The following is a 27,692-nucleotide window of genomic DNA, read 5'->3' on the forward strand; positions in this document are numbered from 1 at the left end:
CTAGACCTAAAAATACAGCCTATCAACACTGTGTGTCTCCACATACTTAATTTAGAGAAAACACTTGCTCTTAATATTAAGCTCAGGTTATTATTTTATGCAGAGCAGTCAGCCAGGAAGTCCAAAGAGCCCCATTTCTCACAAGGAAAAATCCCCCTTTTTTATTCTTACCCCTTGAAGCTCTGCTTCCATTTGGTTTAGATAGGCTGGGTAGAGATGGAGGAAACTGCATGAGGAGTGTCACGGATGAACTTTCAAGTTGTTTATGCAGATCCTCAGGAAGAGATAACTTCACAGCTGGCTCTTGCTGAGGCAGAACACTTGTGGGTCAAACAGAGCACTACGGTACTGAACCGCTTCTGAGATGCAAGAACTTTCTGAGAGACAGTTCTTGAAAACCTTCTGCCCATTTAACTAAGTAAAAGCTACTTCCCACTGCTGGAAAGAGGATAGACTGTTGCTTTCCCCAGTGCTGCAAAGAAGATAAGAGAGTTGTTTTTACTACACCTTGATAGAGTAAAAAATGCCAGTGCAGCAATTAATCTACTACTGCCAGTCCTACTTTGTCCAAGAAGCTGAGTCAGGGGAGGTTTAGGTTGCATGTCAGGAATAAGTTTCTTCACCCAGAGGGTGGTTGGGCACTGGAACAGGCTCCTCAGCGAAGTGGTCACAGCACCAAAGCCTGGCAGAGTTCAAGGATCCTTTGGACAACTCTCCTGGGCTCATGGTGTGACCCTTAGGGTGCCCTGTGTAGGGCCAGGGGCTGGACTCCATGATCCTTGCGGGTTCCTTCAAACTCACACTATCCTGCAATTCTAAAATAAGGAAAAGCGTTCCTAGTACTTCAATGTACATTTGGGACAGATCAAGATCCTGCAATTATCATTCTGAAAACACAGGGTTTTCATTTTCCAGCATCGATTCAAGGTACAATTTCATCTCAGAAAATGTTTGGTAGAGACTGCAAGCTCAAGAAACTTAAGTTGCTCAGCATTTCCAAATACTGGAAGTTAGGGAAACAGTTTCAACCACAGCATGGATTCCTTCACTTCTCTGTCCCTTGTACACTGTGGATTGCAAGTGATTCTTTGGAATGGTCTCTTAACCCTCATGTCTTTTAAAGTACAATTGACCCCACAGGGAAATTGAGAGCAGTTAATTAAAAAGTTCTACGCAAGCATCTGTTTTACAAGATTCTTAAAGGCACATTCACCTTTGAAGTTATTTCAAGCACAGAAATATCTGAAGCTGGAAGTTAAGCGGCATTTTTTTATATCCACCACGTCCTTTCTGCTGGCATCACCCTTGCAGTGGAAAAGCAATCATTTTTTATAACTTCCATGGAAAGGCAGTGTTACTCAAGCGAAGGCCAGCTCTGACACCACTTACTGTCAGCTAGACATGAGGCCATGGCCAGCCCCAGGACATCTGCGCTCTGACACTCTCAAAGTCTCGAACTCCTGCATGTACTCCTCAGATCTCATGAAAGGTCTCAAGCTGCACTCAGGCACTGAGTTTTCAGCTCAGACTGAAAAGCTTATTATTTCAAGGGGATTAATTTGGTATTAAGACCATGATTACTCCTTGGATAGTTTTCCTTTTCAGTATGCTGAGTATGTTTGTGGATTAGCCTCATTTTTTATTACTATTGTTGTTGCTATGGACAGCACAATTTAATTATTTTTATTAAGTCTCCATCTAAAAACCCGAGAGAATACTGCAATAAAGAAAGGACACAATAATAATAAATCCATACACTGTTGGGAATACATGATACGAGTTTGGTTTATGTCAGAAGGATACTACAAATAACAATTCAATTCTGAGCTTCTTTTCTAATAGTTTCAGGGAAACTATTGAAAATGGGGTTAAATTATAAGGACAATTACCACACTTTGTGTATTTCAGTGGGTTCAAGTTACATCTGACAGCTCACAAATGATCTGTTACATTGACTGATTCATTGCATGATATTTATCGTTTACTTTCCTTCTTGGTAAAATTCAAGACTTCTGAAAAAAGTATCCCTGGGTTTATTTATTAATCAATAACTCATATGAAAACTGTAAGGTCTCATAAAAGCTTCTGGACACAGCTACAAGACATCTTGTAAAAGTCCACAGCTGTATGAACTTTCCACCCCTCATTCCCCTAATTTTTCAATGAGCATCTCAATATTAGCACAACATATCTCCCCCATGTGAATACAAAATTAGTTTCAGGAATGTTGAGAAATTAAGGAACAAGAACCTGACAGAAATGGACTACCTACAACATGACTCATGCTAAACTGCATGAACACATTATACATTACACATTATAGTTTTGGTCTTAAGGAAAAGAAAAGAAAAGCGAGAGACACTTTCTATAGAGAAGGAAAACTTAGAAGAATGGTGCTAAACTGCCCACAGCCCAATCCTGGTTTACACAGTTTCATGCTGTTTGATGGAGACACTCTCAAATCATCCTAAAAACATCATATCCAACCTGTAAGAGCTGAAAAAAGAAGTGGAGACATCTGTAATACCAAAAAAGTGCCTGTCAAGCCACTGCCAATTAGTTTGGCTTGTGGCTAAACAGAAAGTCACACACAGGCAGGGTGATGGTCTTCACCTTGGATTCATTACATGGTTATAAAACACCAATGCCTTCAGTTCCCAACTTGGAGATTAGGGAAGTAGTTCTGAGAGGTTAAATCTAGTATGCATCACTTTCAAAACAAATATTTTGAAAACAAAAATTTACAGAAGAATTCCAATATTTCTTTCTACCATAAAGCATCAACACAGACTGTAAAAGAAGATTACTTCATCCCAGTTTTGGATATTTTGACCAATAAAGTCACTTTGAACCTGGCCTCAAAATCCATGTTGTTTTAGCATCCTTTCTGCAGGCATCTTGGTACAAGGCCTCTCTCTTTAGTGAGCTTAATTTTCAGTTGGTAGGCAAAGAATGATCTTAGTTTCTGAGCAGGGTCAGTAGGAGCTATCACAATAAGAATTAAAGCAGCTGATTTCTCCTAGGGGAAGAATGGTGGAATATTTCTCTGGAGTTCACAGGATGGTTTATTTAAGGCTGGCACATCTGAAACTCCGAAGCAAAGAATTTTCAACTGGGCGCTGCTCAGACCTAGCTACAGACAAAGGGCTTTTTTGTACAGTCCCCTTGTGAGGATTCAACAGGCACTTGTATCACACGTGACCGACCATCACGTAACACCCAAGTGTCTCCAGAGGTTTGGCTGTGGCTTGTTTTGGCAGAATCTCTACGTCCACAGATTCTGGGAATTCTGAGTTTACATATTTGACTCTTGAGAAATTTTACCATGCTCTAAATAAAAATCCTGGTTCCAGAAAAATAAATTAAAGGGAAAACGCTATATGGCAAATGAAGAGCCAGGATTTGCAGCTGATAATAGACAGAAAATGCTGCCCTGAAGGGGAGACTGGGTGGGACTCTAAGCAACCTGGTCTAGTAAAAAAGTGTCCTTGCCCATGCACCGAGGAGTAATAAAAAGCCACATAAAGAATGCAGTTGGGTCACATTTAAAGCAGTTTAGTTGGTGCAGAGAAATCCACCTTAAATTGTTTATTCAGAAAAGCTGTCAGAAAATAAAACATTTAACTGTGTGCACCATTAGCAAGTACCTTTTAACCAGCTCCAGTTGACAGCAGCTATAGAATACCAGGGGTATTTTTGTTTATTCCTCTAAGGGAACCAGTAAGCTCAGAATGCAGCCTGTCCCAGTCTTTTATCCTTTTATCCTCCAGAAAAGCAGAGCGAACTCACTTGCAATGTATTTTTTTTTAGCTTTGGGCATCTGTGTAGCAACATGGAAAATGACCTCCAGTGAAACATTTTCCCTCCGAACGTCTTTTCCAGGCCATTCTACTGTAGCTCCTTTGTTTCCTGAAAGATTCACTGTTTGCAGCATTCCAGGAAGACTCAGGCAGATATTAGGAAAATCTTTCCAAAATTAAATGTTGAAAGTCACGGGGAAAATTTGACTGGATTTTTTGGGGGGCAGGGGAAGAGGAAGGATGTGCTGCTTTTTCTTCTGTCTGAAGTCTCAGTGATGTGCCAGCAAGTTAAATATCACTCAGGAGTGAAAGAAGGAGAGAGATGGGCTCTGTTTTCTATGATTCAGTATGCTCTCCCATCAAAATGAGAAGTTATTTAAGGATAATTCACAGCTGCTTAGGAAGAACAAAAATAGGTTCTATCTGCAAAACTCCGATCCATGATTTACATACTGCAAGAGCTAAAACGGACAAAGATTCAGAAAGGTTTTCAGGGATCCTGCACTAAGAAAACTTGGTTGTTACATAATATGAACTCCTACAAATACCAGTGTCAGTTCAGTGAAAAACCTGAAAGTCACAGGTAGTGGATGTACATTTATGGCCCAGAACCAAGTAGGTAGAAAAATCAAACCATTCCCAGTGGTCCTAGATATAAACAATGAATGAGCTGTACTAATTAGCGTTCACTTACAAGTGCAAATCAGGTTAATTAAAAACAAACTTTTCTACATTACAGCACTGAAGATATCCCTCTCCCTGATTCAAGTACGGATGAATGGATACAGCAAATTTGATCTATATGTGTTCACTGATTAATTAAAAGTCAGGTGTGCATCTGCAGAACCAGACAGAATTTTTTATTTCTACAACGGCTGTTGGCAACTTGGGACTAAGAAAAAGATGAAGGGAAAAAAAAAAAAGGCATCTGATATCTGTTGAAGTTGAGAGGTTCTTTGCACCAGGAAATCTAAACACTGCTGACGTGAGAAACGTTGGGTCTCAAGCAAAGCCTTCCACACCCTGTCCTCTGTGCTGCCTTTTCTTTTTCTATGGAGACTGCTGTGTCTGCGGTACGAACAAGCCTGAAGGCAAGAACTCATTCTGTGTTAGTTTACTGCCAGCCTCTTGTTTAGAAATGTCAGCAGCACTGAAAGCAAAATGACTAAGTAAATCTCTGTCTAATTCTTAAGATGATCTTGGCGGCAGAGGCTTTAAATACATCTCCACAAGTACTGGATTTTCTCTCACCTTTCCTGGAATATTCTTTGAAGAGATCACAAGTGCCGTATTCCCTAATGTGGTACATAATCTCCTCATATGCTAACTGTGTGTCAGGAGAAAATGTGAAGCACATCCCTGTGTGGGGAAGCCCATGAATGACCTCATTCATCACGAATTCAAGCACGGCCACCACGTCTTAACCTGCCTCACAGAGGCAGCAATTTTCTTGTACTTCATATTCCTCCTCCTTCCCCTTCAGTGGCATAAAGCAGTGATTTAGATGCAAGAAAACACAACGTGTATGAGGAGATTCTTTTAAAGAATGCTTTCTCCACAACACTTTTGACAAACAAATGGTTGTGCTCCCACACTGGGGGCCTCCAAGGCAGCACCAAGCAGGACACTGGAATACCTGAACACTGCAGGACAAAGAGGCTGAGGATGGGAGGACAAACAGTTCTACTGCCCAGGGACCCCTCAGTCCAAGGAACTCAAACGCCAAAATGGCAACATTCACACCTAGAACTGGACAAGATCAGTCCTGGCTGGATTTCCGCCGTCACAGTGTGAAAGGACGTTCAAAGCACACGAGAACTGCGGGAGGTGAATCCAGTGCAAGAGCAAGGAGCTGGCACTTGTAAACTCCACGCCAATCTTATTCCAGTTATTGCAGGGAACTATGAAATACAGGTGATGAGGCCTGTCTCCCAACCAAGCTAAAAACCCTATGCTGGCTTATTCATAAAACCGAGATAATTAAGCAATAATTCCACTTATATTTCAGCCACTATTTTTCTGTAAAACCTGCTCAGTAATTTAACATACCCCAGAATGGGAAAACCCCCAAAACAAACAAACAAACAAAACAAAACAAAACAAAAACCCCACAAACAAACAACCAAACAAACAAAACCCCCACAACCAACCAAACAAAATACCCCAGTGAAAAATATTCTTCTTTAAAGTAGAACTCTTAACTTAAAGGAAAACTGTTGGGGAGTATAAAACTAATTATAAGTACTATCACAAGTATAAGAGAAGAATAAACTTTAATTATCTCACTGCTATAGCTTTCAATAAAGATTTATTAGCAATCAGTTCCAACTGACAGCAGTTTGAAATCTTTCAGTGCTGAACTTAGGACGAAGAAATATAAAATCTATTTGATTCCAAGGGAAAGAAGGTATTTTTAAACAAACCATAGGTGCAGAATACCCTGCACAGCCACAAGATTAATCTTTCCAAAATAAAATAATAATAAAAAGGAATGTATAAAACAAAATAATCTAAGTACAACTACCTTATTAATCATGAGTATACTTTAATTGTGTATTTGTCATTAGCAACCTAAGCTTGGCAGTTTAAAGCTTATTAACCTCTAGAAAAAATAGTCCATGTTTTTCCAGCACCTCTTTTGAGGAAGAGTTGAGCTTTCTGCATTCGAGCTTTATCATATTTGGAAAACAGATCGGATCACAGCTTCAGATAAAATCTTTCCTCATCAGAAAGCACCTGACATTCCAAGTCAACTTTGTCTCACATTACAGCGACTCAGCATTCAGAGCTGAATTTTGAGTTGAACAGAACTCATCCCTTAATTGCCAAAACAAAATCACCCAGCTGGCCTCCTACTTAGAAGCAAGTGAGCAAGGCTGAAACTGTTCTGAAATTTCACTGTCAGTGTATTTTGGTATTAGCAAAAATCTCTTGTTGAAGACATTCTGATTTCCCTCCTCACTCCTCTCTTGATTTAATGTCAGATGAAGAAATATACCACTGATGTAGTCAGATTAGTAAAAGCAACCTAGCTTTGAAGGGAGTGAATTCACATAAAATCAGAGTGGAAAGCCTCATTTTTCTTCACATCAAGTGCAGTTCTAAAAGACAGAGAAGCTACAGGAACCTACACAGTCTAGCCACCCTACCTGCAAAATCTATAAAGAAGCAAGCATTGCAGTTTTTTCAGGTGCCAGAATTACAAATATGCGAGAAGTGAGTGATTCTGCCATGCTTTACTGTAAACAGATTCTTATTTACCTTTTTGATACGAAATCATTTGGGACTGAAAGATGGAAGAGTTTCACTCAGCTTGGCTATGGTGCACATGATGAGATCTGATTATGAGCTGGAGAAAACTAGAGGGAAATTATATAGGAATATGTTCTCCTCCTCCATCTTCTGGAAGTTTGAACATATTTTAGCACTTGAATAAAATTTTGCTCTGCTTTTATTATACTTGAATGCTCACTTGCAGTGCTACACTGAGTAGTTTCATTTGAATATTCCTCAAACGGTGTTACCTCTCAAAGTATCACCAAGGATTTTGCTGTTATTAAGACACTGGAAAAGCCAGCTGGTTGGGAAAAGCAAAAGGAAGTTTTTCTTTAACTCCTTCCATTACTGTCTCTTTCCCAAATGATTTGATCCTACTGAGCTGTAACTGTCCCCCTAAATCTTCTCCTGCTGGACACAATGCCATAAGGTCAAATTTGAATCAGTCATAGGAAAAATCTTTCTGCCACTCAACTCCCTCTCTGCAACACACAGACCCGCCTGGCACTCGGTGGAAAGAGTGGGGTGTGCTTTCAGATGGCAGAACAGCAAAGAGGGAGCACAACCCACCAGAATTCCCCTTACAGAGCCACCACTGGAGTGGAGAAGACAGACATAGAAGCAGCACTGCCCTCCTCCGAAAAGGAAGTGATCAAGGAAAAGGCAAAAATCAGGGACAAGAGATGGATATCCCTAACTCCAGCTGCACCTGTGTAGCAGGAAATCTCTTCCTAGAGAGGGGCAAAATCACTCGAACAATACCCTATCTGCAAAGCTAGCAGGGCTGCATGGAGCAGGGGGTGTCACTCTCCTTCGGTGCTGAATAATGCTGCAACCTTCCCGACTCATCAATCCCAGAGTTAAACATCCTGGCAGTGAGGTGAACACCTCATAGGGGGACAAACAAGTGACACTTGTGGTAACTTACCTAAAGGTACTAAGCTGACACTGCTGGCCCAGGAACATATGATTGACAGACAATCACTTCATATTGCCATTTTTTATATATATATACACACACATAAAAATACATAACGGTGATCTATTCGATATATGTGTCACTGCAAAAGCCCAGTCCCACCTTTTAACAGGAAGCTTCCTGACGAGCCCCTCCTCAGAGTGCATGTGGAGATTGCTCCCTTGAGTGGGGACACCCCTCAAGGTTACTCCTGGAGGCTGAGTGAAAGAGATTGCCACGGGTGAGTAACATCAATCTCTTCTTAATGACTGGTTTGCTTGCTTTAATGTAATTGCTTCAAGATAATTGCTTTAATATAATTGCTTCAATATTGCTTCAAAAATAGAGCTCTATATTTCTACTTACAGCTACCTATGCCGTGTGGTAAATAACTCCGATTGAGTTCCTCTAGTCTAATCATTATCATAATAAATAATTTATTTTTATATAAATTTGGTTTGCCACCCTTAATCCTGCTGGACAAAGTTGGATAAAATCTCAATTACACCTGCATAAACCATTGACAAAGTCTGGGGCCAAGACTGGCTCCAGCTGCACGTAGGCTCCTCTCTGAGAAGGAGTTTACAAAGCAAGGGGGTTCCTTCCACACCCCCTGATACAAGAGAATTGTGTGAAACCAATCATGAAAATCCCTGATCGACCGGAGTTAAGGGTTCTAAATTCAGGCTTTACAAGACTCTAGACTTTGTTCTTGCTTGAAACATTTAGGATAGACACTGGAATATACAAAAGTACCTTTAGAATTACATAATCTTCTTTTTCTCCTACCAATAGAAAGAAATCTCAGGTAAGAGAGGGAAAGCCCTGTGGGGCTCACAACTGCTCCATCACTATTAGAGAAGGGTGTCACAGAGAACTGGCAGCAGTTATTCTGCTTTAAAGCAGCAGGATACAATTCCATTACATGAAAGATCCTGAAGGATTTCAAACAGACCGCATTCACGTTTATTTCTTAAAGTATTTCCTTGCCAGGCAAATTTTCTTCAGCTCTAATGAGGACCTCAGAAACAGCTACACGGTCTTGATGAATGTTTTAGGGAGAGGAGAAATGCCAGGAAAGGTAAAGTAATAAGGTCCTTGGTGTGAAAAAAAAAAAAAAAAGGAAAAAGTTAAAGTTCTAGACAAAATTAATTGTCTCATATGCAGGATATGGTCTCCACAGCACCGGGTGACAGAAAACCTGAAGCTAGTGAGAGCGAAGAATGTAATGATCATGCCTGTTAATGCCGTGAAACAGAAGGCAGAGAAATCACTGCCTTAATAACAGCTCCCTCTAAGGAGGAACAATCAATACCCAACTACGCTGCATGTCAATTATCTGCTTAATTGTCCTGTATGTGTCACTACATACACCCTTCAAAGGGCTGCAAACAAATTTTTGCCGGTGTTTTTCCTCAGCAAACAGATCTGCCTACACTCAGGAAGCGATTCCCCTTTCCCGCTGCCTTGTGAATCTAATTGTTAAATTTTCTCTCAGGTCACTGCTTCCAAATTTTTCTCTGCTCCATGGCTAAGAGAAAAGTCTTCATCACTTATACCTGAAAACTGAGCGAGCATCTACACCCTGCTGTCTGTTAAGTACAACAACACATATTGATGCGTAATTGAATTAAATGAGCATTGCTTTGTTTGCACAGATAAACAGAACAGTGAATTCTTGTGGGAAACGCAGAAATTATTTTTTAAAGCTACGAGAAAAGCAGTTTAAAAGTGGCCCCTCGGGAGACATTGCAGCTGCAGAGGAAACTTTTGCATTGCTAAACTGAAAAGAACGCTTTCACACATCTCTGCACAGGCTCCGAGAACGTTTGGCTGCGTAGCCTCAGGCTATTCTGCGCACGGAGCACGGAGAGTGAACAAAACAAAGGCTGCGCCTCCACGCGCAGTACATTTTGTGGGAGCCACCTTACAGGTGCCACGTGTGGAATTCAGTGCTTCTATTTGCCCAGCGTGCCTGGAGTTCCACCTAAAGCAATCCTGGCCGCGGCGAATTGGTGTGTTTGGCTTGCAGCTGGAAGGGAGGCTGCGCTGTCGTCCCCCCCGAACCCCGCCGTGCCCGGTTGCTGTACAGCAGTCGTGCCTGCGCCCGTGGGGGCCAGACACGCTGCAGAGAGCCGCGAGTGCTCCTGCAGGGCGAGCGGCGCGCTGCGGGCGCACACCGACGTCAGACTGGGTTGGGCGGAACCCGGCTGGCACTGCGCCCAAAGGAGACGGGCGCTGACAGACGCTGAGTGGAGAATGCCGCACCTCGGCTTTAAAACCTGGCGCCATGAACGGGCTGTTTCCTTCCCGTGAGTAAACTCACGGTGCCATACAGAGTCCTCAGAAGCCAGGGCACCCGAGGAATCTTCTCATTCTCTGGTGAGCTCTGGTGACACGTAACCAAAACAACATAACCGCTTCAGAACCTTGCCAGTGTCACACATCAACTGACCCTCGCTAACTGCAGATGCTCAAGCATTTCCTCAAATTCCTCAACAAACGAATACCCGTAATATTCAGTATGCTGAAGTTCTTGGAACAAAATAAAAATTGCTTCCTGAGCAGCTGGGTTGTACAATAGTTTTAAGAGAGGAGAAGTAAACAGCACCATCCTGTTGAATTTACCATCAAAGTGCAAATTCGTTTTTATCAAATAGTCCAACAGCGGTTTGAAACACAAGAATCTCAACTTGTAAGGGTGCCTAACTTGTATGAAAACTGTTGTCTAACTATAGTGAATTATTTGTGCTTTTGCAGGCCTGATTCGTGGCCTGGGAATAACAATAATCAACAGTCAATGTAAGAAACTTCCCACGCATTGCTGTAGTGTGCACTGGAATAATAGCCTCCAGCTTTGGCAGAAGTTCATCTTATTTCAAGGAAACCAACATGAAACCTTAATTATTTGTTTTAGGTCCCATACTTGTCAGGTCACTAGAGCTTGTAAGTCATACAGTGATTTAATAGACTATATATGGAAGAAAAGGCACTGCTTCACAGAGGTGAGCATTTACTAAATTCTGGTGCCTTTACAAACATTTTGTTCTATATTTGATATACCACGTGTATTCACCTGAGGCTGCAAGTCCAGAAAATGTGAAGAAACAACACAAGAGTGTTTAAAGTCCACATATCTTGTGGTATCGTTAATTTCATAACCAGGCTTACCAGCAATTGAAATGTGAGGGTCGCTATTGCCTGAAGAGACAGATAGAGGTATTTAAATCCCACACACCCTGATTTGGCTCCTGACCAAGAGGTGTCAAGAAGGTGGCAGTAAGGTAACCTTGTCCTCCACAGTGCTTGCTGAACCATATTGTAAGGCTACAGAACAAGTGGTTACAAACAGCAGGGAAAGAAGCCTCACACAACACTCTGATTGAGAAAAATCTCATCCCAGTGTTAACATTTCCTTGCCTTGATTGATATCTAAATGCTATCACACTCTTACACTCAAAAAAAAAAAAGTTCATCTAGATAACATCCACAATAAGTGCTCCCATCAGCTCTGGAATATGAAATCAATTTGGGAAAAAGAGTTATAAATCTATATTTTTAGGCATTTTAAATTCTTAAGGGTAGTTTCTTTTGCCATTTTATACCTAATATTTGGTGGGTAAACCAAATATTTAAAAATCAGGGCACAGGCGAAGCAAGGGTGTACTATTTTCAGCTTTCACCTCCTGATGTAGCATATTTGTAGGAAAAGAGCCCACGAAAGAACACGCTAACAAATTCTGCTGCCAGAGCCAGCAGGGCGGGATTGCAGCCGTGCAAGGAATTTCAATACCACCGGGTCTGTGGGCAAAAGAAACTACATATCCTGGACTCTGTCACAGGCACCTTGCTCTCAATTCTCCTTTTTCATTCTGCAAGAAGATTTTAAAGACAGAAAGAGAATTAAAGTTACTCACTTTTACATGCTGTTAGGTTCCACAATACAGGATTCTGAATCGTGAGGCTCCTGAGTTTTCCTCGCAGTGTTGCCATCCATCCACGGCTGTGCTGCACAGGCAGTATTGCCATCCATGGCTGTGCTGCACAGGCAGATTTGATGCAATCAAAAATACCAGAATAGTACTAGAATAACCAAAAATTACCTCAGAAATACCCATTCCCTGCTGAAATTGTGCCTGCTGAGGCCATGGGGAAGGCACGATCCCTTCAGGGACCCACCGTGACCCTGCCACAGCTCTGAGGGGAAGCCGCCTGTGAGTTCACCACAGCAGTAGTGGGAAGACCCTGCGCCACAAGTTTCACTTGAAAAAGCTGATTTCTTTTCTTTTCTTTTTTCCCCCCCTTTCTTTGTAAAATAGAGCTCCCCTTCCCACCCATCTAGATGGAGCCTTTAGCTGGTGGAGGCTATGCCTCACCTTGCTGATAAATGGCAGCTCCCTCAGGGGAGAATCTCCATCCCCAGGCAGAGCCTGCGGCTGCCCGAGGAGCAGGCCTCATGCCCCTCACGGCCTCATGCCCCTCAGCCTCATGCCCCTCAGCCTCATGCCCCTCACGGCCTCATGCCCCTCACGGCCTCATGCCCCTCACGGCCTCATGCCCCTCAGCCTCATGCCCCTCACAGCCTCATGCCCCTCACGGCCTCATGCCCCTCAGCCTCATGCCCCTCACGGCCTCATGCCCCTCAGCCTCATGCCCCTCACGGCCTCATGCCCCTCATGGCCTCATGCCCCTCAGCCTCATGCCCCTCACAGCCTCATGCCCCTCACGGCCTCATGCCCCTCAGCCTCATGCCCCTCACGGCCTCATGCCCCTCACGGCCTCATGCCCCTCAGCCTCATGCCCCTCACAGCCTCATGCCCCTCACGGCCTCATGCCCCTCAGGCTCATGCCCCTCACGGCCTCATGCCCCTCACGGCCTCATGCCCCTCAGCCTCATGCCCCTCACGGCCTCATGCCCCTCAGCCTCATGCCCCTCAGCCTCATGCCCCTCACGGCCTCATGCCCCTCACAGCCTCATGCCCCTCAGCCTCATGCCCCTCACAGCCTCATGCCCCTCACGGCCTCATGCCCCTCAGCCTCATGCCCCTCAGCCTCATGCCCCTCACAGCCTCATGCCCCTCACGGCCTCATGCCCCTCAGCCTCATGCCCCTCAGCCTCGTGCCCCTCACGGCCTCATGCCCCTCAGCCTCATGCCCCTCACGGCCTCATGCCCCTCACGGCCTCATGCCCCTCATAGCCTCATGCCCCTCAGCCTCGTGCCCCTCATGGCCTCGCAGTACGTGCCCTGGGCTCCAGCAGCCCCCATGAGGGGCTCTGACACCACCCATGAGAGCTGTCTCCCTCAAACACGCTCTCCAGAGCTTCCCAGAGGTTCCCCTTCTCTCCCCACACCTTCCAGAGGGTTCTCCCGCCCGAGGAGTTTTGGCAGGAAGGTCACAGACAGCTGCGCTGGCCCACAGGGTGTCCCCACTGTGGAGAGAGGCGCAGAGCTCTGGAAAACCTCCCTGGAAAACACGGAGAGCCTGACTTTGCAGAAGGTGCTTCTTGGAGTGGGATGGCGGTGCAGAGGAAGGTGAGATGTTGGCTCTTGCTGTGAGCCTTTTCCCCCCATATATCTGTCTCCCTTTCAAACTACAAATTAACTTACCAAGAGTTGTCTGGAGGCTAACAGCATTCCCACCTGCCCATGTATGGTGCCTATGATGAAGCGTGTCTCTGTGAGGAACTGAGAGAAGCCCTTGGATTATTCTTCTCCATGGTGCTGCCTCCTCTGGCCCAGACCCAAGGAGCTCTGCTGTGCTTGCCATCAGAGGGTTTACACTCAGGGCTGCCTGCGTTAGTGGTTACACCTGGAATGGATCTTGAAGGGCTGACCGAGAAACAAAAGCCCCAAACCCCACCTCAACAAAAACCAACCCTTCCACATTCAGTCCCAAGATGTTTAATATTCCCAGGGAGAACTGATTTTGTTTGGAATGATTGCTAAACCCGTCTGTTGAAGTAGCTAATTCTGTTCCAATGACTGAGAAGTAGGTGCCATTAGAAGAGCTTCATTTGGAAGTGCTGACTATGCCACTGACAGGCAGCAGCTTCTGAAGAGAGAATCTCCTCGTTTGTCTTTGTTCCTTCAAGACAAAGGGAAGCCACTTTGGCAGGGAGGAGACCAAGGGGTATTTGGGGCAGTCAAGCTATTGCTGTATATTTGAATGCCATTGCTTCTTATGGCTGTGCAGATGTAAAAACTGCCAACAAATTTCTTGTCAGCACTGCTGTGTGAAATATTTTCTGGTGATTTCAGCGCAAGTCTCAGCAACCCCTTACATTTCCTCCAAGCTCAGAGAAGCATGTCTCTGCGGAGAGGAATTCAGGATAGGGTATTCAAGCTGCTGCTTTATTTGTCAGCTTAATCTCACAATCCAGATGCTTAAAGCAATGTGGCTGTTGATTCTTTCCCTTGAAATGGCAGTCTTGCATCCCCTCCCACTGCTGCTCGGGCCACGGGGCTGGCAGGTATTCCACTGACGGCCGTACCTGCTGTGCTGTCTGCCTTGCTTTCAATAACAGTGATTTCCAACCTTTCTGAGTTAAAAAGCTTGATCCTATGGCTCAGCACAGGCTCTGCTATTGAATTAGCACACAGAGAGAGAGCCACTAAGAGTCCCTACGTGTAGCTGAAAAGTATTTTGTTTACCTTTCATTTCAAACCTTCCTTTCACCAAGTAAAAAATTAAAGCAGATAAGCAGTTTGACCAATAGCCAACTTTCAAGATTACTGTCTTGTCTGCAAAGAGATTAAGGGCTACAGTCGTAAATTACTTACTTTTAATGTCACTGCAGAGTAAATGTTGTTGCTGGCTAAATTCAAGATGTGCTTCCTGATTATTAAAAAGGATTTTTGGTACTTAATTTTTGCAGACTGGCAACATTGTGCAGACATGTCCAGACAACCCCATATTCACTTCCTTAAAACAGTTTTTATCTTGCTTTTCCATACTCTGAGCATTCTTGAAAATGCTTTTTCTAACACATCTTAGGCTCCTCTGTGCTTTTTAAACAACAGCTTACTTTTCCTTTCCTCAGCTGAACAACACTGACAGCCGGCAGCTGCTGTGGCTAGGACTCAGAAATCCTAACTTTGTTCATAGGTATCTGAGCTGCTTTTCAGAACTCCCTATTTAGTCCTTTCCTAACTTAGATAAAGACTAGAGGACAGGTCACATGTTCCTTAAAGAAATGAGGTTTCTGGCTGTGGCCTCAAGTCCTCGGAAACTCTATTGAATAAAGCAATAAGATCTGACATGCCACAGAAGTGCACAACTATTTTTTCCCCTATCCATCTCTTTGGACCATTGTTTGTTTTGTTCTCTTTGTTATGGTAAACTCAGATATTAAAAACCTGTTATAAAAGTCTTTACAGGGAAAAGAAACAGTGAATGCATTATCAACTACCTAAAAATATAATTAATAAAATATGGACTTATAATAAAGATCCATCTTATAAAACCCACGCCATTTTAAAATGTGATTGTCCTAATAATATCTAATTTATCTGTGAGAGAAATGCAAAAATTTCATTTTCTTTTAGAAAATATTTTGATGTGTGGAATTCATCATGATTCCTCCAGCAGACCAAATGAAATAAAGCAGCATTAAATTTAGATTTCTGTCTCAGAACCATGATGGCAATGTATTACATCTTGCATCATTTGCAAAATCTCAATGCAGTTAGCAACTCAGAAAACTGTGATCAGTAACGTTTTCCCTGCTGAAATCTGCCTCTCAAACGCAAGAATATACCACCACAGTGATGGTAATTTGCTATAGAATAAGGTACAGAGACAAAAAGTGTTACATCTCTGTACTCCCATTGGTGCACTATATATACATATATATACATATGTGTGTGTGCGTATATACACGCACACATTGTTATGAAGAAAAATACATATTACTGTGCACTACACCTTTTTACCTTTTGCTTTATGTCCTTTTCTAGACAGTGGAAGAGGATGAAAATTATCAGCCAATAAAAACTGCAGCAAATACCAGACAAAGTAATAGGGGAGTTGAACATACTGCCGACATTCCAAGGTCAAGCTCCTGTGACATGGATTGCTTCAGGGAAGCAAAGATGTAAGTATGAACATCCAGCTGCCTCAAATAGGAATGGATATAAAACTCTTCTATCTGCCTTGTGTGCTCAACTGGAATTTAAGCTGCCTTAATTGCTATTAGTCTTCATTTTGCTGTTTCAATGGTGCATTACAGAAATAGGAGATATTATGACACATTTCCTTGTCAAACACAGTCATGAACTGAGCAGTGCACTGGGAGAAAATGATTCAGGAAACTGTTGAAGTGGAATAAAGTTTTTAGTACCATGCAAGAGGGCTGAGCTTGCTATTCTCGTTTTTAAGTTTGAAGGATGCTGATTAGAATGCCAACAGCCAGCATACTTAGTTTTCCAGACAGATTTTGGCTAATTTTTATTACTATTTTCATTTGTGTAATATCTAATTTCAGATGGAATGAGTAGTATTTTTTTTTTCCTAATAAGTACATTACATTTAAATTCTCCACTGACTTAGGGCCCTAGCACAACCTGAAAATAAGGACTTTACCAGAAAAGCTGTATTAGTTATTCCCCAACTGCAACCCCGTCAAAACATCAAACTAAACCTTCCAAAATGAACTTTAGGACTGAAATACAATACTCAAGAGTGACATACCTTGTGTTCCAAATAATCAGGTATTTGCTTGATTAACTGATTTTAAATATACATAAAAACTCCACCCAAATCCTAGTTTTGATTGTGTTATGAATAACATTGTCAGAATGTTATTTCTAGAGCTTTTTGTTATTGTTATTTTCCTGCTGTCATATTTATTGTGCTATTTGAGTTCCATAAGCATAGATTAACTTCATTTTCGTGAAGGCACACTTTACTCCTTTAGGAGATGATACTTCAAAACTTTATTGGAGGACCAGATCACCTTCTATTAAACATTAAATTAAGTGGGCACTCAAAAACATCAAATCTATCTATGTTCATCCTGCCTTGGATGCAAAACACAAGCCCAACTTAAAGAAATGCAACAAAAGTCAGAACAAAAGGTGTTCTGTACCTGACAGATGAAACAAATGTGCATTTTGAAGAAGGGGCGGTTACACCTGACATTTCCTGAACTGCATTATCCTGCAGATTAGGTGGGTACCTGCTGATCCCTTTGCCTCAGGACTAGATTAATTTTGTTACAGGTTCCAGGCTTTGGTTCTCTCACTGGAAGCTGCATCATAACTTTGTCTTCTTAACAAGTTTAGTGAAAACTCACTTCAAGATGTACATTTTCCAAGCCTTGGATAAGCAGATGCTTTACTGAACATAACCTAGAAAAGGCTAATCTGCCATATTTTCCCTACTGCATAATAAAACTGGAACTAATCCAGACCCCTACATTTTACTGAAGTGCTCCCTATTTGCATGTCCAAGGCACAGCTGTCCTGCAGAATTTCCTCCTGGTGGATCTGATTCCTGCTCTTGAGGTATAACTTGGTAGCATGACTGTTTGCTGAGCCTGCACTTTTGCCTGAATTTTTAAACGAGTTCTCTGTTGAGCAATTCTGCAAGGGCTCAAAGGGCACAGCTTGTACAACAGTTCTCCGGACCCAGCTCTCCATCCAGCTTCCCAAGTTACCAGACAAGCAAAAAAGCAGGAAGCTACACTGTAAAAAAAATTCTGGCAGAGGAAAACCAGGTACTAGAAAATTCCTGTGGTGTCACAGATCTCTATCGCTGATAGTGGCAGGATTTATTGACACAGGGATGATTCACATCGAGACTCACCAGAGTATTTAATCCACAGAAGGAACTTCTCACGTGTCTGGCTGTCTTTCGTAATACCATCCTTTCTGAGGACATGAACTCATATCTGCTTAAGTAGGTTAGTCATTAAATCATTAATTACTAATGAATTATGAATTAGATTGTTACTTAAAAATGAGTAAGAGGTGTTAGAGCAAGACAAAAGGTCAGGATATTTAGTAGGCCACGGGATTATGACAGCATTTATGATCCATGGGCGTGCAGTCACAAACCATGAAAGTACCCAAAGGATCCACACAGTTCCATTCCCAGCTAAGGTGCCACCACCCTTCTCCAGACCCACCACCCTGAAGGAGAGCAATGAGTTAATCTGTGTGAGAGCCCAAGATCTTGTTTTCTACCTTTACTGAGGCTCCATGACATCTAAGGGCCGTTATCAGCAATCCATCAACCTCTGGGGCTATTTAAATTCCTGGTGTTCAAACCAATGCGGATCTGGCTGCTGCAAGTGGAGCACACCTGGGGGTAAGATCTGTTTGTAGGCCCATCATTAAAAGTCACTGAACTACTAGATTTTAAGGAAAAACAATGAAAGTAGTATAATCATAGAATGATCGATATTGAAATATTTAAAACATTTTATGATGCTCCTCAAAGAAAGATGTAAGGAGAAGGAAAACCCACATGCCAAAAATGTGCATTACTTGTACAGAACACACCTTATACCAACTCTAAATAGTGCTCAGCTGAAAAAAGAAGCCATAATTAGGAAATGTGCCTTTCAGAACATTAATCATGGGAAAGAGTTGTGAATTAACGTCATATTGTAATTAAAAGAAAAATCCATTGACTCAGCCCCAAAACCTTCCGTTTAAAACCCATTTATGTCATAGCAGTCTCCGTTTCCAGACACCTAACAGCCATGGGAGCTGGAGGCTGTGCCTCAAGCACGGAAACTACTGGGAATAATCTGTAATGCTGGCTTTGCAAAAGTCAGGATCCTGTATTTTGTGTGCTTCATGCTCTTGTGCAGAACAGTGGCATTTTCCTACCTCTACGATTTCCCCTCGTGCAAATGGCTGAGTGTGTGTGTGTGCGTGTTTGTGTGCAGACAGTTCATAACTGGACAGGCATTTCAGTGCCTTAGTAGTGCTAGAAGTTGTAATACTTTCATTTTAATGGTGTCCAAACAAATTATCTGTTAAAAATAAACTGCATGGCAGCACAGTGGGAAGCAGAATTTAGCAGGCGGAAGATCAAAAGGAATTAAGTGCCAGAGCTCTAGCCTATGTGCTGGTAAAAATTGATTTGACTTAATAAGTTAAATGCAAAAGGGAATTGCATGGTGTGCACTGCTTTCCTGTTGATTTTTAAAAAGTCTGGGATCACATCTCCCCTGCTGATGTCCATTAACTATGCCCATGAATGCCTGAATATAGACTGGGTGCTCCACTTTTTTGTTTTTTGAACTCTTATTCAGCATTTCATAGCTAAGCACACTGACGGGATTCACACAAAAAAACCCTGTTAACAGCATGAAATGATCACTTCTCTTTCCCATACTGATATTAAAAAAGTAAAAATCTTAATCTTAATAATCCTCTCTTTCAACGAAGCATGGAGGTGGTTTATCATGAAGAGGTAATGGTAGCCATTAGAAGTATTGTTTTATACTAGCTAATGCTATTTTATGGGTTTGGGGGTTGTTTTTAATTCAAGCTGAAAATTACCTTGGTTTGTATCAAATATTCCTGTGGAACTGTGTAAATAATTAACTTATTTAAACTTAACTGAAAGTACAGCAGAGACTTTCTATCAAGACTTGCAATTAACCTCTAAAATGTTTTGTAATCTTTGGATGTGATTACAATTTTTATCAAGCATAAAAGTGCATTCTTGCATTTCTTACCTTCTCAGCTGAGCACGGTCCTCATCCCTGGCTGTTGGGACAATGTACCAAGTGGTACAACCATTTTTCCCTCAAAATCATTTTGCCTGTATGAGAAAGCTTGTTGCACAAATACCCGTTTGGCCAATCACCAACAGTCCTTACAACAGTCTTGTTACTTGCTCAGGTGCTATTTTTTGTTTTGTTTTTGTTTTGTTTTTTTTTAAATTTATGTTGATAATCCTGTAGTCTATGTCCATCATAGCTACTACCAGTCACAAAGCAGCAAAACCTTCCAACTCCAAGAACGTCTCAGGTGAAGAAAAAAGTTGAATGCAGTCTAAAATGCAGAGCTTAAACATAACTTTCCTTACCTAGTCCATAGACCTCTTTGCTCCCTGATTTTATAACATGTGTTCTTATTTTTACTACATGTTTATCTGCTGGGTGTTTCACACATGTCCCATGAGCTGAACTCCGAGTTCCCTCTGTGTGCAAGTTTGTTAGCATCAGTTACTTATTATAATAATATACAGGAAACTGCCATCAACTTCCTTGCCATGACCATGAATAAGTCCTTCCTGTGTGGGGCCTTGTACAAACAAAATGTTTTTTGCTGTTCTGAACCAACAAAGTCTAGAAACATTAATGATTCTGAAACCTCTCACAAAACCTGGTCCTTGGAGTTCCTCATCTGAAGTGCCCCATTTCTGATTCTTGGCTTGTGAATAATGACTTTAGGTCCAGACCTTAAACTTTTCTGCCTCTAAAAGGAAACTTCTGAGGAACGATAACACCCAAGGGGTGAATTCTGCTCTGCTTGTCTATGACAGTTGCCCTAATTCCATTCAAGTCAGCAGTCATGTAAATTACAGCAATCAAAATTATCGTTCCATGGAAAACAGCTGTAGCACGTAGACTTGGCTAGGGAAGAGAGCAGTACTCTTTCCTTGTTCTTCTGTTATTCCCCCCGCCTTGCACCTGCGGTCTGGTACCGCTGGGGCAGACACTCAGGAGAGGGATTGCTGCCGGGACAGAATTAGCCCCTTCCTTCCTCCTCTTCCTGTCCCCTGACTGAAGCCTTTTGTTTTCATGAGAGACTGCAGGACACCTGCACAGCAAGCTCACAACCTGGCAGCAGAGAGAACTGCCCTGAGCAAGCCCCACTTCCGCTAGTGACATCAGAGTTAGGAGAGGGAACAGAAGCCAGGGCTTCTGACAGGAGTGGCAGGAATGTCACTGCCTTTTCCTCTCCTACAGCATCTAAGAAATATTAAAATGTAAATAAACACATGGAAGAAAGCTGTCAATCCAACTTCTTATCCCAGCTTATTGGGATAGTAAGGGCAAGTGTACTTCTCCTTCCCGTGCTGGGCTGGGACTGGGCACAGACAGCGCGCACAGAAATGCAAAGGCTCTGTCTAGCTGGGCAGAGCAAGCAGCCCAGTCTAGTTTGCATCTAGGACCTTCTTGTCCTCAATTCCATAAAGAGCACCCGTCACACAGCTGCTGAAGGCTGCGACTCGTACAAGGCTCACCGCCAGGCTCACAGGAGAGCTCTTGCCTAGCAGAAGCAGCACTGGTGTACACGTTCTCTCCGCAGCGGTCGGCCCAGCGCAGAACGCTGCACACGGTGGCTCAGAAACGTCAGGTCACACGCTGCAGCATGCCCTGAAGTGACACTGGAAAGGGAACTGGTGAAAACGTATTTTTACTATCATATTATTCTATCATCTCACTGCAGCTGTACGTTCTTTCTCTTTTTCTCTCTTACACTGTCGTGAGAAGAAAGTAGCTCCCAGATGATGTGGAGAATTTTTGCATAAACATGCAAAGTGAGACAACGTAATTTTAAAAGACTCACTTTTATTAGTAAGAGACAAAACTCCTAGGCTCCTGTTAGCTGAATGCTAACAGCTTTTTAACTTATTTCCATAAGAACCACTAATTCCCAGTGTTTCCTAAAGGTTATCGAGAACCTTGCAAGTAATTAAAATCTCACTAAATATATCTCAGTAAAGCTAAAAGTATAAACAGAGATACTAAATTATGCAACAACCTTCTTACTGATAGTACTGATAGTACTGATGAGCCACATATTATCACATACCCAAAAAGAAGATCTGTTTGCCACATTTCAGCCAGCCATGAGGAACTTACCTTTCATTGTGGTGAGAGATCATATAATCAATCTACATACCAACAGCAGCTCAAAAAAAACCAGCACAGAAGCAACCCACACTTACTTCCCAAAAGCCATCACGGAGATGGTGAAGATGAAATACCAGACAAAGCACGACACATCACCTCTTTGAAAGTCTTCATTGTGAAAGGTGTTGATCCCACCTGAATCACAGATCCACAGTTATGTGAAAGGGATTTCCTTATGGGCTTGTGAATGTTTTGTTTGCTTTGCACTAGAAAATGCATGACCCACGTAGTTCTGAGATGAAAGTCGTTTTAAGAAGAATAGGAACTATTAATCTTTTGGCCACTGCAGGCTTTTAACTGTTGTATTAGAACTTTTCTGAAATCTAAATTTCTGCTCCTAGTTGTGACAAGAGCTGTGAGTGGGCTCCCACCAACTCCTTTAGGAGGGAACACACTCTCATCAGTATGGACAATCCTCCCTCTGGGCAACACCACCGCCATGACAATGAAAAATGAATAACAAACAAAAAAGTCAGAAACATAAAAAATAAACATTACATTTATTTAAATAAAAATATACACATAGTGTACAATGGACATGGCTTACAGACAGCAATGAAACAAAAATGATAAGTCCTGAAATATAAAAAGCATTGAATTCCTATAGTTGTGCTTTGTTTCTCTGGACAAACACATGCTGTGGACCGAAGTCCTGTTAACGTTGCTTATACACAGCCCCGTGTGCTCCAGAATGCAAGACAGGAACATCACAAGGGCCAAGTACACAGAAGGAAAACAAGTACCAAAGAAATTTGGGATTTTAGAAGTCTTGAAGTCAGGCCATTCATAAACAGAAGCGCTGAAAACTTCTAAAGCACTTTGCCTGCATGGAAAGAGTAGCCAAACACCACTGCCAACAGTCTGAGATCTAAATAAGGGCAGTGTGGTTCAGATCTCAGCACTCTGCACCTGGCGTGTCCAGGGCACCCTTACAGCAGTCAGACTCGTGGTGCAACTCTTTTTCCCAGTCAGCACACAAATCCTGTGCCTTATGTTTCAGGTCTTTGGAACAGGAAGACACTGGTTCACAAGTGTCTTATAGTTTCTTTATCCTGAAGGACTTGCTCATGTCTGAGCAAATGCAAGTTTTTAACCTTGGATCATGAGTATCATGCTGATAGTCATGGCTGTTATGTTACTTATTCAGCAGATGCTATGAAAGAAAGAGGAGAAAATGTTTGAGTCCTGCAGAGTGCAAGCCAAATGCTTGGCAACACAACAGGCAAGGTGTAGCATGACTAAGGGAAAAAAAATCATGTTTTAAGGACTGAAGTCTGAGAAGTTATAGGGTTTTATCATCTAAAAAAACACTTGTATTTTTTTTTTGTAAACATGCAATATACAAGGTAAGTTTGTGTTTTCAAGAAGACCAAATTACTTTAAAGCATTTCCATTGTAAACATCTGCTTTTAAGCCTCAAGGAAGTGAAAAGCAAGATGCAAATTCATGTCTCACGGCATTGCCTATACAGTACACTTCTTTATAATAAAAAACAGCATAAATATAGATATCAATGGCTTCAAGTTTACAACATAACCAACTGACACAATATTCATTTAAGACTGTTAACTGGTTACATACATTAATTCACACAAGAAATTTTGCTGCATAGTTTTCAATGCAATTGCTTTCTTTATTACACTGGTTAACATCCAATGCATTTTCTGCCTTTTTTTTTTTTTTTTTTTTTAATGGACCATGGGATTTCTTGGAACTTGTGTTTAATTTAGAAATAAAAATAAGTTTTTCCTGAAATTTTTAATAAGCATATTATAGAGTAGGCTTCAAAATGAAGTGTTGCACTTGTTTATGCCTAAATTACTAGTGAAGACTTCAAATACCATTACAATTTATTCCACTGCAACTAAGTGAATTTTCATCACGAAAGACTGATTTAGACACAAAATTGTTTGCTAATTTCCTCATTTCACTTATGTAATGGCAAAATTCAGACAGTACAAAAATTAACATTGCAAAGGACTTCATTAAGGCTACTTCTCCGTTCATACTTTGTTTCAGTAGTCCTCCTTAATTATTTTTTCTTTGTAACACAGACATTGTTAGGATTCCATCAAACTACACAGCTTCACATAGAAAAAATCAGGTAACAATTAAAAATTTTTGGTTCGTAATTGCTCCATAAAAGTCCAAGTATAAACATTAACCAGAACATATTTTAAATTCTTCAAAAGACTTCAGAAAAAAAGACCTGCCTGCTTAATGTCAGTCATAGACATGCTATACATTATAACAATATTACAGTAATTTCTGGGAAAAAATTACTTAAACATTCTTTTCCTTATTTTTTTAGGTATTTTAGACTAGCTCTCTGTTTAGACACTACTCTGTGGTACAAAGCCCCCATGTGTGTGATACATGGTACAAACACTGACAGCTAGAAGCCCTTACTTCAGGATTCCTCAAGACAGATCCTGATCTGATTTCCACAAATAATATCTGCTCTAAGACAAGATTTGGCTTTAGATGCCAGATCAATTTTTGAACTTTCATCTTTTAGCCCTTGAGAACTGCCCTCCTCTAAAAGCAGATTATTTTATACATTACAAAAGTTTTAAGAGAGCAGGTATGGAACAGTTTGCAAAGCCACCACCTAAATCAGTATGCTTACCTTATGCCTCTGCAAAACAAACAATGTAGTTTGCTTCTAAAAATTAAATTCTTTAGTTGTACTCCTCTGTTATCCGCAGTGAGCTACAAGAAAATGTGCGAGACGCCAGGGATGATTTAACTCCTCTGTCAGGCACTCAGACAACCCACAGGGCTGGAAGCAGCTGCTGCAAAGAGTAAATGTACTCCAAGTAACACAACCATCAACCTGCAGCAAACCCCTCTTTGTTTGTTCAGAAAAGGCAAAGCAGAAAACCCATGGATTTTGAACCCACGGTCAGCTGACAACTCAGCCTTTGCCCGTGGGGGTCACAGCGGCCCCCAGCAGGCAGTGACCAAACAACAAAACATTTGAGCCTGTTTTGGTTTACTGAGGCTTTCCCAGGAGACCTGGAGCACTTCAGCAGGCTTTACAAAGCTCTCCTGACCTACCAGATGTTCCAATCCAAAAATCAGTGGGAAAAATTCTGGTATTAGCACAAAACCCAGCCAACTCCTCTGCAATGGCCCAAGCACAATGAAGTTCCACTGCAGCCCACTGATGTGATTGGGGTTTTGTCTTAATTACCTTTAGCAAAGATATTATTTAATTTCACAAGAACCTATTGTGAATGGCTGTTAAAACAAAAAGGACAGTAATCCAGTGCCATTTTTTCTTTTTTCTCATCAAATCCATGGCTTCAACGTGAAAAGGAACTTCAAGACAAAAATAACACAGCAGTGACAACAGCAATTTAGAGCCCAGGTAGAATTAAAATGCTGAGGCATAATCTTGAGAGACTATTTTCCCGGCAAGAAAATCTAGATAATTTCATATTTTTAACTTGACAGAATGCCAATGGGACTCAGATGAAGAAGTCTAGGTACCTATAGCACCCAGCAGGGAACACCATCCCCACTGAGATTTTTACAGATAGTTTCAGAATTGCTGTACAATGGCTGGCATTCTCTACTGCATACTTGGGGGGTTATTTCAGAGATCCATGAGGAATTTATTACTATCTCTAAACTGCACATGCAGGGCCTTTTAAGCTAATAATAAACATGTAAATAGTGAGGGCTAGTGCAGCAGCCTGACAGAAGAAAACACTACTTTTCTAGGAAGGATATAAATACATCCTCTCCATAAATCCACAAAAAAAGTTTCATACAGATCAGCTACATTATATTCACAGACCCAAACACTAATTTATGCACATATCCAGCCACCCAACGAGTATTGTCCACTTCTCCTGGTACATGGCAAGAAGAAATCAAGGCATTATGTTCTCATCAGTCTGAGCTTATCTGTGATGTGTTGCCAACTCTTCTGCCATCTACTGAAGTAATGCATTCCAAGAACAAGGAAGCAATTAATGATAGCGCATTATATAATAGAAAAAAAAATGCACCAAAACACTACTTACATTACCTACTTTCTTTGAAAAGAAATGTTCCCATTAGTTAATATATTGTATAGGTGAATTTCTGGCTCCACTGAAGTCTATGAATATTAGAACAAGGATCTCTTTCTGACGTTTTCCTACAAACTCCAAAGGCTGATCTTGCAAATATACAAGACGGATTTAACTTCAGCTAAATGATAGATCACAGTTCCATGGGATCAGCCAAATAGAATTTGCAGAATCAGGCTTTTAAATTCTGTTATAGTTACAGATTTATACCCAGTAATGGGTATTAATGGACTAAAAAGAACACATTATAACTCATGGTGCATAGAGATTTCTTTGACTTCCACGGGAGTAAACAAGCATTTACTTCTTTATCCATGGCAATTACAATTTCCTACAGATGCTCAAATTCCCAGGGTAGTTTCATTAGGATAAATTTCTCATACTTCTGCTCTAGATATGAAAAGAATGGATTACACAAAGGTCAGCAACCAGCAAATACCTGGGAGTTTTAAATAGTATTTCTCTCTGGGAGGCAGAAGGTGGTAATAAATAGATACAATTAGAAAACACAAACGTTCTTTGCAAGACAAATTTCAGGACTAACACAAGCTGGCAGAGCATTACCATCCATTTTATAGCTGATAGTTCTTCATCCTAGAGTGTCTACCTGCAGCATTACAAGTTTGATATACATCAGCTGCAGTGGCTAACTAGTCCTTGTACAGCAGTTTCCTCATAGCATTAATTTCAGGCTTTGTAATAACATACATGTTTCCATAGCCTAAGGATACGTTAACTCCTGTACATACAACTTATTTTCCCTACCACTAAAGAAAATTTACTTTAAAGGTTTACATTAAATAGGAGGTCAAATTCCGGTCACCTTACTTGTGGAATTCATCTCCCTGATTTCAGTGTGATTCATGTGAAAGTGAAATAAGTGGTATTTGGCTGGGGTACAGAAAACCAAGAGTCATACACCCAAATGAACTGTAGGGAATCAGAATGGAATTACTGAAATTAGAGTTGCAATTACTAAAAACATATTATGAATTACCATGCTTATGTAAAGAAGCTAATTGTAATTACCAAAATTATATTTAGCCCAGGTATTAACATAAGCATCTTTCATAAACATTTATGTGAAGGGTTTAATCATTAGTGATCAAGACCTCAGTGCTCTGCTGGTTCCAGAAAACACCTCTTCCAGCACTAAGAGATCCCTTAAATCAAATCTCAGGGTTTGGTTTGGAGTCAGAATGCCACCTTCCAGATTACTAATCTCTATTCCTACAGCAAATGCCATTTCCCTTTTTAATCTTCAATCAAATGACCTCCAAAACTAATTCCAGCTGGCTTATGAGTCATGCTAAGCTTCAGCTTCACCAAGGTAAGTTGAATATATTTGATTTTCAGAATATCCAGTCCTTTTCTTTTGCATGGTATTCATTTCACAATGACTAACCAGATCCATTTGAATGTAAAATGATAAAACCTGATAAAAATAACACCTCCACTGGTTATACATTCCCAATTCATACGTCATAAACAGCGGTTGCTATATTCACTAATTAGCAAGATATCTGCTCCTGATTACACTTTTGTTAAACTTAGGTGTCAGCTTTTCCATATGTCCCCTCTGGAGGTCTGTAGTACTTTGGGAAAGCCATCAGCTGTATCATGTTGAATGCATACTTTCTGCATTTGACATTCTTCAGAACATTCTCTATGCGGCATCCTTCTCTAGTGAA

At 41.4% G+C, this 27,692-nt stretch overlaps 1 protein-coding gene and 1 long non-coding RNA gene across 2 annotated transcripts in view; both read right to left on the reverse strand.

Moving 5' to 3' along the window:
- Positions 1–711: 711 nt before the first annotated feature.
- On the reverse strand, positions 712–13,773 carry LOC120752612 (uncharacterized). Its single transcript, XR_005700768.1, has 3 exons — positions 13,644–13,773; positions 11,952–12,074; positions 712–815 (listed from the first exon to the last, which is right to left on the reverse strand). It is a non-coding gene; the product is annotated as an uncharacterized LOC120752612 (long non-coding RNA).
- A 9,824-nt stretch (positions 13,774–23,597) lies between these two features.
- INPP4B (inositol polyphosphate-4-phosphatase type II B) overlaps positions 23,598–27,692 on the reverse strand; it is a 281,153-nt gene continuing 277,058 nt past the window's right edge. Inside the window, exon 26 of the mRNA XM_040063945.1 lies at positions 23,598–27,684. Coding sequence (XP_039919879.1) covers positions 27,552–27,684 — 133 coding nt within the window. The 3' untranslated portion in view covers positions 23,598–27,551. The remainder of the gene's footprint in view (positions 27,685–27,692) is intronic.

The sequence above is a fragment of the Hirundo rustica genome, chromosome 5, assembly GCF_015227805.2.
Source record: "Hirundo rustica isolate bHirRus1 chromosome 5, bHirRus1.pri.v3, whole genome shotgun sequence".
Classification (NCBI taxonomy): Eukaryota; Metazoa; Chordata; class Aves; order Passeriformes; family Hirundinidae; genus Hirundo; species Hirundo rustica.